This window comes from Bombyx mori, chromosome 12 (genome assembly GCF_030269925.1).
Source record: "Bombyx mori chromosome 12, ASM3026992v2".
Lineage (NCBI taxonomy): Eukaryota > Metazoa > Arthropoda > Insecta > Lepidoptera > Bombycidae > Bombyx > Bombyx mori.
The window spans coordinates 10,730,070-10,745,438 of NC_085118.1; the positions used below are offsets into that span (position 1 = coordinate 10,730,070).

Genomic DNA, 15,369 nt, shown 5'->3' on the forward strand with positions numbered 1-15,369 from the left:
TTGGTTTTTAGTCTAGATAGTGAACATCCTCACGGCCCATCTGGTATCGGTATCATGATTATCAGAGTCCATACAAATCACAATGTGAATAGGCCAGTGGGGCGCTTAAGCTTGTCTTAAGACACGGAGCCTTAGACGTATTGTATAGCGGCTTTGAATACGTGCCTAATTCGCGGCAGAAATTGTTATCATCCGTCTACAAAATTAAATTCCTGCATGAACACTTCTTGGGTTTGGTTAAGTAGGTACGCATTTTTGTATCTTCCTCGATGGTCAGCTTTAGGGCGAGATGACGCGCTATGGTTCTCTAAAGTTGATACTTAGGTCGAGTGGTTGGCGCATTCCGATCTATTGGAATGGAACTATCATGGAACAGCCTTGGCAATTAGCTCATTGTGATCGATGTAGTTTGTTTTTTCAGGTGGCCGTGCTTCTTATGATGATCGCGGTCGCTACCCCTAACTCATGGCGGGATGGAGAAGGGTTATGACAGCGCGAGCTAATAGCTCCCCTTCGCGGTGTTTCCCGAGAGCTATGACATGTCCTTCTTCAAACGAGGCTTGTGGAAAGTACTTAACCTACAAGGGCAATAAAATAAAAGTTGATTACTCAAAGACAGAAGAAAATATGGTTTAGTAGCAACGCAAAGGGACACTGCAATCCTCCATCCCTTATTCGCAGACGATAGATACTTAATAAATTTTGAGTACTATGCAATGAAAAAAACATTTAAGTGATTGCTGTTGTGTCGGCATTGATAATATCACACTTTTTCCGTGACTAAGATTCACTGGAGAATGCAGCAGCAGGGTTCTCAATGTATTAAATAGCACCATTTACTCATGGTAGAGCCTATTGAAGTCGTCCTGGCTTAAAGGATAAGATGTCCGGTGCAATCTTATCTAGCGATGCAACGGTGTTAAAATCCCGCAGGTGGGTACTAATTTTTGTAATGAAAAATGTACTTAACAAATGTTCACGATTGACTTCCACGGTGAAGGAATAACATCGTGTAATAAAAATCAAACCCGCAACATTATAATTTGCGTAATTACTGGTGTTAGGACCTTTTGCGAGTCCGCACGGGTAGGTACCATCACGCCGCGCCGCCTATTTCTGTCATGAAGCAGTAATAAGTTTCGGTTTGAAGGGCGGGGCAGCCGTAGCAACTTTAATGAGACCTTAGAACTTATATCTCAATGTGGGTGGCGCATTCACGTTGTAGATGTCTATGGGCTCCAGTAACCACTTAACACCAGGTGGGCTGTGAGCTTGTCAACCCATCTAAGCAATAAATAAATAAAAGAGTAAGTAACATCATCCTGTCTATTTCTGCCGCTAAAAATATATCAGTTTCGTTTTGAAAAATACGACAACCATTAAACGATACAATTGAGAGACCTTTTGTTTCAAAACGAGTGGCAATATTATTGTTCTGGTGACTGCGCTCCGGCAAACGCAACAGATGAGGTCTCACGACCACTCATAAATTTTTATATGTAGTAATAAAATACTTTATTCTTTTTTTGTTCAGGGTTGCACATATTAAGTAATAGAACGATATATGATTAATATGATTTTTTCCCCTACCTATTCACTGGTAGCTTAAGAAGTTGCTAATTATTGAACTCAACTACCCAGTGGATGGGTAGTTGAAATCATGGGTTCGACCTGAGAAAATTTGTAGCACTAGCAAGAGCAAGACTTCGCAATATCTACCACCGGTTCCGAATCGCGAGAAGATCCGGCGAGAAACTCAGTGGGTTAGTTCGCTCCTCAACTCTTAGACGGTGACCAGTGCTTGAAGAGCCCAAAAGCACCGAGAGTGGATCCAAGGGATGCCTAAAACATCTTTTTTTTGCATAGTTGGGCGGACGAGCTCACGGCCCACGTGGTGATAAGTGGTTACCGAAGCCCATAAATAAATAATAATAGCCCATAAGCCCATATGTTTTGGGCGACGGTTGCTTTGCGTTGCCCGTTCGGCTGGATCGGATATGGATAAAAGGATAGAGTAGAAGTGTCACTAATGGGACGTTAGTTACAAATGTATTGACTAAAAATACTACTGAATTCTGGATAAATATATTTCTTAGTTTGCCCTAATAAGTAAAGTAAATGAACATGTAAACTAGTAAGTAGAGTAAAATCTGAAGTTGACTGTTTGTAGCGGACGGTTTCTTATTTAGATATTTATATTTGTGAGGAGGAAGATTTTTACAATAAAATAAAATTATGATGCGACTTTCATGGCTGACAGTTTATTCCATAATGACTTTAGAAACAAAATTTAAAAATTATAAAAATATAAATGACAGCTCTGTTGCTTTGCAACTAAACTTTTTACTGCGGTGCCAAACATGCCCCCGGATGTTGAAAGGTTTCCTTTCAACCCAAAACTAATCCGCAATCAGGGGACAAATCTTATTAAAAGATCTCTTGATGACTCCGCTTGAGGTACGAATGTCTGCGACCCGGTTGACTCCGTCGGACCCTGGATAGACAGCTACTATGTGGTCCAGTCTACATTTAAGTGGCGGGAGATTGTCTTCCTTCACCACAACCAGGCTGTGAAGCTTCAGCGATGACTGATTGGTGCGCCATTTTGTTCTTTGCTGCAGCTCACTAATGTATTCCTTTGACCATCTGGCCCAAAAATGTTGTCGCATAAGCTCTAACCGCTGGAACCTGGTGAGATTGCTTAGCCGGCAGTCCTTGTACTCAGCAGCAGGCATTGCAGTAAGGGGCTGGCCAATGAGAAAATGCCCAGGAGTAAGCGGCATCATGTCATCGGGATCGCTTGATAGTGGAGTCAGCGGCCGAGAATTCAATATTGCTTCGATTTGCGTTAGGACAGTGATCAATTCCTCATAAGTTAAATTACAATTTCCCAATACTCTGTGCATATGGAATTTAATAGATTTAACCCCCGCCTCCCAAAGACCCCCAAAATGAGGAGAGTAAGGTGGACACAGGTGGAAGTTAATACCTTCTTCGACCAAAGCATCAGGCAAAGAATTGCAATTGGATTTTAAGAATGTACCGATTTATTTATACGCACCGACGAATGATGTACCATTGTCCGAATATATATGAGTAGCCTTACCTCTCCGCGATACAAACCGGCGTAGCGCAGAGAGAAAACTATTGCTGGTTAAATCACCTACTAATTCGATATGGATCGCCTTTGTTTTGAAACATACAAAAATCGCGATGTAGACCTTAACGATTCTACAACCTCGACTAAGGCGGTTAGCGGACGAGATGGGTCCAGCGTAGTCGATGCCTACACACTCGAACGGGCGACCAGGAGTGAGGCGGTGCACAGGTAAATTTCCCATAAGAGGAGTAACTGTTTGTGCTCGCATGCGAATACATCTTATACAATTATGGTAAGTGGTCTTGGCCAAATTGCGACCGCCAATAGGCCAGTGGACTTCTCTTATAGAAGCTAATAATAGTTGGGGTCCAGCGTGCATAAGCCTAATATGTTCAGCCTTGAATACGAGTTTTGTGAGAATGTGAGTGGACTGTAGGATTATAGGATATTTTTTCTCATACGAAAACTCCGACGCGTTTCCAAACTTGCCACCAACACGCATAATTTGAGCGTCATCAAGAAAGACATTGAACTTGTTGAGGGGATTTTTAGGAGATAACGAATGTCCCTGAGTTAGGAGCTTGTATTCGACAAACGAATCAGACTGAGCTTTCCTAATAATCAAGTTCAAAGCGTTCTGTAACTCTTTAGAGCTTAAATGACTGATTTATGGATATAGCTTTCTGCATACATTTATGAATCTCAATGCATAGGCTACAGCACGGTTTAGTCGAGACAGGTTTGAGAATCGGCTGAAATCAATAAATGAATCATCACGTGGAACTGAAAGGTGCAACGAGACTTCAGGACGAACTTCAGGGAGTTTGGAGTCGCTGTACCGGCCTGAATTGGAAGGCCACTGAGAGCAGTCTTGCTGCAGAAATTGAGGACCTGACCACCACAGATCTAGACCCTGCAAATTTACGACTTCGACGGCGCGAGAAATATGATTAGCAGGGTTTTCATCAGTGGGAACATGACGCCAGGTACAGTTCACGGTTTTCTCCATGATCTCCACCGTACGATTGCGAACGAAAGGCTGTAATTTACTAGGCAACATTTTAAGCCAGCCTAACACAATCGTCGAGTCAGTCCAAAAAGTAGTATGCCTGACCTGAACCCGGAGTGAATCAATAGCCTTCTCATAGAGGCGCACTCCTACCAGAGCCCCGCAGAGCTCCAACCGAGGGATCGTCGTTAGCTTTAATGGAGCTACTTTACTTTTGGCAATAAGTAACGAGACCTTGATTCGTCCATACACGTCCGCGCTTGGCACGTAAAGGCAAGCACCATATGCGCTTTGCGACACATCTGTAAACATGTGGAGATCCACGTAAGTATAAGCCTCGCAACCAATAAGGCGAGGGATGCGTAAATTATTTAAAAGCGGAAGACTTTTAATTAAATTAGCCCAAATTTTGGCTATTTCAAATGGGAGCTGTTCGTCCCATGATAACCTTATGAACCCATAGCCGCTTCAATAGTATTTTAATAGGAACGATGCAGGGAGAAACTAACCCCATGGGATCAAAAATGCGTGCAGTGACAGAAAGCATAGAGCATTTCGTAGAAGGCGAGGCTTCACACGAATCGACAGAGAAAGAAAACTCATCTGTGGCTGTCTGCCAATTGAGGCCTAATGTCTTACACGACTCAAGGGATCCGATATTTAAACTGAGGGACGAACTATCGTCGCACGGATCACTAGTAAGACAGAGTAGAGGATCGTTGGACTTCCACTTGCGCAGAGGCATCCTGGCGCAGGCGAGCTCTGCGGCGGCAACTTTTTCTTAATGTCCAACGCCTCCTGAAATGAGTCAGACCCCGTGAGGAAATCATTCACGTAGAAGTCGTGAATGATGATCTCTGAGATCTTCTTGTCACTGCATTTAAGGCCGATCTGCTTAAGACATTACGGCAAGGTAACTAGAGTTGTCCGTCACTTAACCAGTCCGCAGATCGTTTTAAGGGTACACGCACACGAAAACAACCATCAGCTAGACGCTTCGTATTTTTAACGAAATGTTCTTCACATTTTCGTTCCTCCTCGGAGTATGATGACTTAAGGCCGACTTCCTTCGGCTGCCAGAACCGCGACAGCAAGTTCTGAGTGTCATCAACGCCGAGATCAAGATCTTGAGAAATGTCTGTAAGTTTTGTAAAGTTGCACATTAGGGGAGCATATCCATGACCATCACTTAGATCCCCGGAAACCACCAACCAGCCAAGTCGAGTTTCCCAGAGGATAGAGATGTTATCTCCCAGATTGATCTTTCGCGTCCCGAGCAGATCCCAAAAGATATTAGATCCAATTATCATGTCAATTTCTGACGCCATATAAAATTGGGGATCAGCTAAAATAATATTAGCGGGAATATTTAAATGCGAAACATCAAATGAATGGCAAGGCACGTCATCAGTTATGGACGGCAATACATAACAAAGAAGACATTTGGAATAATTTTCAGTGCGTGAACTGAAAGAAACAACACATTTTTGAAGTGTTAGTTCTAGTCTTATCGATGCCGAAAATAGGTTTATCTATATTAATATACTTGGCATTCAATAAGCGACCAGTTTTCTCACTAATGATGCAAGACGAACTCGCACAATCCAGAAGAGCACGTATGATGTGCTCGTGACCATTACTATCGACAATTTTAACGAGAGCCGTCGCAAATATACCATTTTTACTAATCTCTGAAGGTGCGGCGGCAGAATACGTGGCTAACGTTAGGCCGTGGTTACCAGGAGGTTCAGGCTGGATGGCGGAAGCGATTGCCGTAGTGTCATGCCTAGGAGCGGGCTGATTAATTCTCTGTTTATTATTAAAAGAGGTGTGCAGCAGCGTATTATGCCTACGCTTACATAAAGTACAACCACCTTTTCTGCAGCGATTCGAATAATGACCACTACGAAAGCAGTTGTAACACACCTTGAGCTGAGGAATTAATTCCCATCTCTGCTCACTATTAAGGCTCAGAAATTTATCGCAATTATAAAGATAATGCTCACCCTTACAGTGTGGGCACGATGTTGTACCGGAACCAGAAATAATACTAGCGCCGCCACTCGACGACGGCTGCGTTCCGGAGACAGAAACTAATGTTTTAATTTTCTGACCTTTAGGCGACTGTGGTGGCTGAACTTGTGTGTGAGGAAGGTTAGGGCAAGTAAATTCCATCGTTTCTAAAAGATCGGCCCGGTTACGAATGAAATCGAGAAATATGGACAAAGAAATGGGCTTTTCTTTATCAAGACGACCTTTGCACTCTTCCCATTCACGCAGCGTCTTCTGTTCGATTTTACGACTCATCATGTGGATGAGAAGAGTGTCCCAATGATCAGTCGGTTCGCCTAGCGACTCTAAAGCTCTCAGGCTTTTATTCAGCTGATCTATGAAACGTCTTAAATTAAACGAAGATTCACTCTTTATTGCGTCTATATTAAATAAATTATTAACATGTGTTTGAATTAATAGGCGCTTATTATCGTACCTCTCACATAACAGCTTCCACGCCACAGAATAGTTGCTGGCAGAGAACTGAATCTCCTGAAGTAGTACAGCAGCAGAGCCTTCTAGCGAGGCCCTGAGGTAGTGGAATTTATTAATTTCTCCTATCGCCTCGTTCGAATGTATAAGACTACTGAAGGTGTCATGGAATTCCAACCAGTTGTTATATGAACCATTAAATTTGGGTAGGTTAATGGTAGGTAATTTAACCAGGTGATGATTGCTCACATGAGAACAACTCTCAAAACTATGCGCATCGGTTTGTAACAATTTAGAATTACGAGAAAGAATCTCCTGAGCCTGTGAAAGGGATTTGTAATAAATCGATTCGAAATCTTCTCTCTCTGTGCTTTGCGAGCTGAAATCGTCAGCGAGGCATTCTATTTTAGTTTGTACTACGTCATATTGTTCAAATAATAATTCGATCTTACCAATTCTTAATTGCAATTCATTTACTTGTTGCTGATTCAACGTACCGCTCAATTCCTCGATGTACTTTCGGAATGTAGTCAATCGGCCTTTTAGACTAGCTCGTTTTTTAACTAGCTCTTTTTGATCTTTCTCACTCATTTTGGAAGTATTTGGGCAGAAGCGGGCTAGTTAATCTGGCATTGATAGAAGTTATAATTGAAAAATTGAGCTATAATGACAACTAAAATGAACTATACAGTCACACTTATCTACGCACCTATAATTAATAATTAAATAATAATTTTACAAGTGTGAGAGACATAGACTATTACCAAAAAAATGCCAACAAAAACACATTAAACAAACCACATAGTTAACCCAGCTTGTAATATGATAAATATAAATAATCTAAACAAAAAACAGAGTAATGGGTTACACATCACTAAATTATGTCCTGAATATCAAACTTTGATCACTTCCCTTATTTCCTGGGTATCTCGGCTCGATGGACCATGTAGCGGACGGTTTCTTATTTAGATATTTATATTTGTGAGGAGGAAGATTTTTACAATAAAATAAAATTATGATGCGACTTTCATGGCTGACAGTTTATTCCATAATGACTTTAGAAACAAAATTTAAAAATTATAAAAATATAAATGACAGCTCTGTTGCTTTGCAACTAAACTTTTTACTGCGGTGCCAAACACTGTTCGAAATATAACAAGTAGGTCGCAATAAATTGATAAAATATAATTATTTTACAATTCAGATATATTAGATTAATATTTGCGGTATGTGACAAAAAACAATCTAAAAGCATTTAAAGATGATCATTATAAAATGTGAGTGCAATACTTTTTGGAATTTCTTTATATATTTTGAAATTTTGCTATTGTAACGTGATGACGTAAACCATAAATGACGCACCACAGTGGTCCATGTATTAAACACCTCCTTCTACTCTACAATTACAGTGTAAGATAATAATATCTCATTAGAGTTTACCTCATGACATTACAAATATATCGGTTCAAAGGGTGGGGCAGCCGTTGTAACTATACTGAGACCTTAGAACTTATATCTCGAGGTGGGTGGCGCATTTACGTTGTAGATGTCCATGGGCTCCAGTAACCACTTAACATCAGGTGGGCTGTGAGCTCGTCCATCCAACAAAGCAATAAATATATATATATAGAAATTAGAATAGCCTGAACGAAAGGGGTAACAGAAATCGTTGAGTCACTGTTACTTAATTAAATTATTATTTATTAACCGAAAATACCTTCAAGAAATAATGTTTTTTTTGGTCCTTATTAAACTCAATATGTTATTATATTAGATAAATATTTCCGTAGCTTTTTTTATAAGAGTTCATTTGTTGATTTTTAAATTGAACAAGAATGACAACACTTTTCAATCAAAATCAGCAACATTTGTTTGAATCCCTATTGTCAAGATGGTGCAGCGTGGATCTCCAAACGAACGCTTCAGGTAAGCCGTCTCAGCTATAGTGCTTACGATTTCGTCCGGACTTAACCCAGCATATGCCTATTAATAGTTTAAATAGAGTAGACTTCAACACTCATCGCCGACTTTAAATAATTTAACGAAAAAATATTCTGGCACTTGTAAGACTGTAATAGAGGAGTTTGTACTCTTCTTCTAATGTTTTTATTTTCTTCTCGGTCAATGCTAAGGCTTGTTGTAATTGAATGGTTCCTTTGTTTTTCTGTTCTTCTAGTAACTTTCTTTCGTCATCAATGTGTTTCCATACTGATTCAAACCAGTGTAGAGATTCAAAATTAGAATCCTAAAAAAAATAGGTTCAATATTAATATGTACTTGAGAAGGAAAACTATTTTTTTTTGTTATGAAAGACTGACAATCCTTTTGCACCCACGATGGAAAGTGATTTCGGTCTGATCCATATTATACTGAAGCGGTAACAATTGTTTTTGTCTCAGATTTGTTTCTAGCAGTGCTTTCCTAAATCGGAATTGCAACCCGCCGAGAAACTCAGTGTTCGATTTGTGTCTGTGGGCTACATTGCATATGAACTCTTCTCATCGAGAAAACCTCGTGCTAGCTCACATTATGTCATTCTCATTAATAATTATTAATGTTAATTACATAGAGTGATAAATTTAGCGCGCTTAGTTTTGCGATTTAGATTTACATTAGAAAATTTTAATTCTTTTAATTTCTTTTACATAGACAAATGTGTTGTAACATAAGGTAAGGTTGGTATATATGGATGAATCGAATGGGGACATGAAGAGTGATCGTCATGAGTGTTGCTATAACTCATAAGCAGATGAAATTGTTAACATTACCTGATCTAGTAATTTCAGTATGTAAGCAATTCCCATAGCAAAACCATCATCAGTAAAAGCAGCTCCTATTTTATTCTTTTTCGACATTTTATCTTTCGACAAGATTAGATGTTCCACAAAATTAAGTGTCAATGGAGGAACAATAATATAAAAATTCTTCAAATGAACATTCTTAGGATTTCGGAAAACGGGTGAGAACACGTCTACCAGCAGCTTGAAATATTCAGTTCCTTGAATAAAGTTGGAAATAAGGTCGTTTGTGTTCTGATCTAGAATTTCCGCTGATTGAACAGTCTGGGGCCCAAGAGCCTCTTTTTGGCATAGTTCTTTGAAATTAACAACATCTTCCAGATTTGGCAGGAAAACAGTCGCATCCGAACAGCAATGTCGGCCGCCTGACCTAATCATCCTAACATATCCCATGGCGTTTCCAATTTGACTAATAAGATCTCGAAACAGATCTAAGTAACTCTGTCCATCCTCTGAAAGTCCCAACACCTTTATACCCTTGTTAAATCTTTCTGCATTTTTAAATGGATACATGTAGCTGTAGTTTCCATCAGTGGTTTCTTTGAAGATTCTAAGATCTTTAATTAACCTGGATTTTATATGTTCATCATACATGAACTGAGAAAATGTAAAGAACTTCTTTTTTAAAAACTGGTATGTAAAATTCACTGTTGTGTTCATTATCCCAGTACCATGAGTCCGTATAGAATTGGCGACATGTCGAATGTTAATTGAGCTCAAGTGTTTATTGTTGCTGCTTCTTTCAATAAATATTTGATTGTTTAGATTGTAAAGATACTTCGAAACGAATATATGAATGTTGCGCATAATCTCTAGTATATCTAGGCCCTGCTCCAGAGTCTGAGTTGGGAGATTATCTTGAACCGTTTTTAAATTGAATTTTAGTCTCGCCATTTGTCTCATTTCACCATAAGTTTTCCAATCTGATAATACAACGGTAGTTAGGTTGTAGAACATTGTTGAAAGATAGTGTTCAACTGATGGCACAACACACATGTAAATGTACTGAACTCTAAAAGTATTAATTGCTAGAAGCAATTTTTTTACCATTTCAAAAGTAAATGGATTGATTACATCAAGTTGAAGATGTGAATGTATATGCAATCGTAAATTTGTTTCAATATTCTGACTTGCACCTTTGATAAATTTTTGTTCCATGTACTTTTTAACTGTTTCCATAAAATCTTCTTTTATATTACTATCAAATAATTTATCTGTTTTATGTAATAGCACCGTACAGTCTTCTAAGGCCATTAAGAAGTATTTTAATTTTAAAGTACTCAATTGCATAGAAAAGTTTTGATCAAAGTAAATTGGAAATATGTTCTGATGCCAGAACAGCCAAGAGCAATTGCAAAAACTTTCCATTGATTTCATCAAGTTTGTCAATGTTTGAACATTCTCTAACAACAAACCAAGCTTTACATAGCTGTCTTCTAAATAAGTACTTTCAGGTATAAAGCTCAGTGCTGTGTTAGCTACTACATTTCGTTCAATTGTAGCTACGCCACGAAGTGCTTTTTCTGCAATAACGATGCATGTAAGTTCATCCAATCTTTTATTTGCGAAATTCTTGTCTGAAACTAATAATTTCTTTACTTCTAATATTGTTGATGTTGCTTGGAATACAAAATGTTGAATGACCATATTGATAGATAAAATTATTTGGCTTCTATGCCGTGATATTGCATTCAGCATTGATTTTAAAATATTGATTATCTCAAATACCAACATTAACATACTCTTTGGAAGAGGTATCCCAAGGGAAAGATGTAAATTTATCAATGTCAAAACTTCATGATTGATTCTGGATGCTAGGTCCAAGCCATTTAAAAGAGTTCTGGAATGTAAATTCATTTCAGCAGCACTAAGCCTATGATGATCAGCAGAAAAGAAATCTTCAATATTTAACACCCATTGACCACATACTATTTGAAGATTAATTATATCACGAGATAGGCTAGTTTTTTTCATATTGATATACGATTGCCGTGTTTTCAACATAGTTTGTGATAATTTTTCCTGTTTTGCACAAAGTGCAGGGGCATGTTTCTGTAGAAATTGCTCAGGATACCACATAGTTGTTCCAATCACATGAACACTGTGTGCCTGAAAAATAAGACTGTTTGTATAAACTTTATTCATTTCAGCTGGCTCTCTGTCTGTGCCATGTGTAAATGTTACAAAAGTTACAATTGCTATAAATAAAATTAACACCAACCTTTGTGTTCAATTCCACTAATGACTTAAATATCTTCTTGTCTACATTACCAAACAATTGTGAAGACAATACAAATAAACTATTAATTTTAATACATTTGTACATATTTCGAACATTGGGTTGTTCCTGTACAAGTTTGTCCAAATTTATAATTCCCTGTTTAAGGTAGTGTGAAAACTCTGTTGCTATCATAGAACAATTCTTGTCAATCAAGTTCTTTCTCAATAGTGATACACTTTGTAATGATTTTTGTACAATATCATCATTCATTATTTTGACTGTGATGTTATTAATAGCCCCCATCATTGCATTAAATTTCTCTTCAGTAATATCTAAAGCTGCCGAGTTCTTGTTATGGTATGTTTTTAATGTTTTGCAAAATTTATTCCAATTTGTGGGCATTGAAGTATTGGCTATCAGTATTTCAAGTAAGACAAGAATAGTAAATATCTCTCCAATGTGGTTGATGATATAGTGTAGTTGAATGCAATCTACAATATCATGTTAGTATTAAGGTCATTAATGAATAATTTCATTTTAATAATTCGAAATTTACAACTAATGTCGGGGCTATCTACTTTCAGTGATAGCATAAATTTAATCAAATAAAAAAATAATATGCTAATTTAACCATGTAATATTGAACAAAAATAATTAATAGTAAACTCACTGAGATTAACAGTTCCATCGGAAAACAAAGCAAAAACTTGGTTGCACATGTTTCTTAAAGTTTCATCACATCGAATGATAAATGCGCAGAGTAAGCATATCATTTCCATCTGGGAACTCACATCTTCTGTTTCATATTTTTCATAAGCAGCCAAGTAGATAAAATACCTGAAACACAATTAAAATATTGCTACATTCACTTGCATAATTAAAAGTTTACACTTCTGCTTAGACGTAACTGTGGAATGTTTCTTCATAAAAATGAGAATTTTTATAAAGTTCAATCATAGCTATTATTACTGTGGATTTTCGGAAACTCGATAAATAAAACTCACTTTTCAAAGGCTTCCTCTTTCAAGTTATTTACTTCAACACATAAGGAAGTAAACACACTCAAAACTTTAGTCATAAATGTGTTATCCGATACTACTAACTCAGTAATTGGTACGAGCTCGTGTGGACTCATGAGTAATTGAATCGGCAAAAATGTTTTATTATCATCTAGTATTTCATTATTGCAATTGAATGCCAAAACCTGATACTGCATCTTGAAAAATATGCCATATTTTTTTAAAATATTGCTTGTACTTTCTTTCTCGAAATCACTTTTCATTTTTATGCACTTGTATTTCAGATTAAAATAATATTGAAAGAAATAATCACTATGTACTTTTTGTTGACTATTAATTACGATAATTCTGTTTAAAATGTTTTTTGTTGATGTTTATTCTTCTTCTTCTTTATTTTTGGCTCTGGCACGTTTTGTGCATTAGCCAGCGTCAAGTAATAATGTTTTTATAATTCGCCGTTTTATTTATTTACAGTTTATAAATAATAAAAAACGAAGGAAACTTATCGCAACAAAACATAAATGATTTAGAACGAATTGAATTTACAAAAAAAATCAGAATAATTATATAACAGGGAAAATAAATCAAAATTATAGTTTAATGTTATTATTTAAAATAAACCTACTTAAAATACTATATACAAGGGGATTAAAATCTCGAAGAAGTAAAGAAATATTAGTAGGAAGGGGAACAGAGACAGATACTAAAGAAGTATATAAGGAAGAATGATCATATAAAGAACAAGCAAAGAAAATATGATTCAGGTCACAATAACTCTCGCCACACTCACAGGCGGTACCAGTTACGATACCAAGTTTGTGCAAATGAACTGGAAGGCTGTTATGTCCCAGACGCATACGAATTATAGTAGAAGTGGCGGTTTTACCAAACGACAATTTGGCAAACCATGGCTTCCTGGGAACGGAAGACTGTATAGCATACAAGAAACGACCCTTAATCCGGCCGCTCTCTTCCCAACACATATTCCACGATTTGTGGAGGCATATGCCGGGCAAAGCAGCAAGATCATGGCCAAAATTCTTGTACGGGTATACGTCACCGGTCACAGTAGCACTGTTGGCCAAACTGTCAGCTTTCACATTTCCAGATATGCCACAGTGACTAGGTACCCAACAAAATGATACTAAATAGTTGTGTGATTGGCAGTGCAACAGCTTTCTCTTACATTCAAATATTACATGAAAAAAAGGGTTAAGTTTTAGTGAAAATTTTGCTAAGCTCTGTAATGCACTTAAGGAATCAGTAAATACAACGGTTTTTTTTAGTTTGAAAGACAGCACATATTCAAGAGCTTTTAATAGTCCAAAACATTCACCGGTAAAGACCGATGATTCCGGAGGTAATTTAATTTTCTGAACTATGTTGTACTGTTTGTGATACACTCCAACACCAACACACCCACTGGAGTGTTTAGATGCATCTGTATAAATTTGATGCCAGTTAGGCCATTTACTATTGACATTGCAATTAAAATTTTCATTGGCATTAAAATCAGATTTTTCAATGCCAAGAGAAAAGCAAATCACTGGAGAAAGTAAGAGAGAATCATAAGAAGCGCCAAATAAAGGAAGCACCTGAAAAGAATGAGTTGGGGCTTGTAATTGTTTGAATTTCAGGAAACTTTTTAACAGACAAGGTAAAGGTTTATGTGAAGAGGGTACTTTTTTAGAAAGAAACTCTAGTTTCGAAATGAGGGGATGATTATGGAACTGAACAATTCTAAAAATGAATCTATCGGACAGATATTGACGTCTTAAGTTTAAAGGAGGGTCACAACATTCTATTTGCAGAGCATTAACCGGACTCGATTTCATGGCACCAGAAACAATCCTCAAAGCCCTAGACTGCATGAGATCTAGTTTTCTAAAGCCAGCCACATTACCTGGGTCTAAGAAAAAGGTCCCAAAATCCAGTACACTTCTAATGACAGCATTATACACCAACCTCAGTGTAGCCGGGTGAGCACCCCACCAAACCCCACCGAGACATCTCAGCATGTTCAAGTTTCGCTCACATTTACTAACCACAAATTCGCAGTGTGGTTGACCCGTTAGTTTAGAATCAAGAATAGCTCCTAAGAACTTAACTTGATTCCTAATGGGTAATATATCCCCATCATATGTTATATTAAGTGAGCAAGGAGTACGGGATTTGGTGAAAAGTACAACAGTACTTTTTGAGGGAGACAGATCAAGGCCATTTGCATCCATCCAGATTTTTAGCAAAGATAAAGAGGAGGAAACATATCGTTCAGCAGTACTTACAGACATATCAGAGGCATAAATAACCAAGTCATCGGCATACTGTAATAAACTTGCTGAATCTCCGACTGAACCTTCTAGATCATATGTATAAATATTGTACAATAAAGGACTCAGAACTCAGAACTGAACAATTCTAAAAATGAATCTATCGGACAGATATTGACGTCTTAAGTTTAAAGGAGGGTCACAACATTCTATTTGCAGAGCATTAACCGGACTCGATTTCATGGCACCAGAAACAATCCTCAAAGCCCTAGACTGTATGAGATCTAGTTTTCTAAAGCCAGCCACATTACCTGGGTCTAAGAAAAAGGTCCCAAAATCCAGTACACTTCTAATGACAGCATTATACACCAACCTCAGTGTAGCCGGGTGAGCACCCCACCAAACCCCACCGAGACATCTCAGCATGTTCAAGTTTCGCTCACATTTACTAACCACAAATTCGCAGTG

At 37.8% G+C, this 15,369-nt stretch overlaps 1 protein-coding gene across 1 annotated transcript; it reads right to left on the bottom strand.

The window, feature by feature from the left end:
- Positions 1-2,233: 2,233 nt before the first annotated feature.
- LOC101744291 (WASH complex subunit 4) lies at positions 2,234-12,894 on the bottom strand. Its single transcript, XM_012696323.4, has 5 exons — positions 12,617-12,894; positions 12,283-12,449; positions 11,613-12,103; positions 9,362-11,500; positions 2,234-8,838 (listed from the first exon to the last, which is right to left on the bottom strand). Exons 1-5 carry the CDS (start codon positions 12,892-12,894, stop codon positions 8,632-8,634), a joined length of 3,282 nt encoding a protein of 1,093 aa, XP_012551777.2. The 3' UTR covers positions 2,234-8,631.
- Positions 12,895-15,369: the final 2,475 nt, after the last annotated feature.

Coding starts and splice junctions, on each gene's coding strand:
- LOC101744291 (XM_012696323.4), bottom strand. CDS start 12,894: ATGAAAAGTGATTTCGAGAAAGAAAGTACAAGCAATATTTTAAAAAAA. Junction 12,450..12,616: donor AAAGAGGAAGCCTTTGAAAA/GTGAGTTTTATT, acceptor ATTGTGTTTCAG/GTATTTTATCTACTTGGCTG. Junction 12,104..12,282: donor CGATGGAACTGTTAATCTCA/GTGAGTTTACTA, acceptor ATGATATTGTAG/ATTGCATTCAACTACACTAT.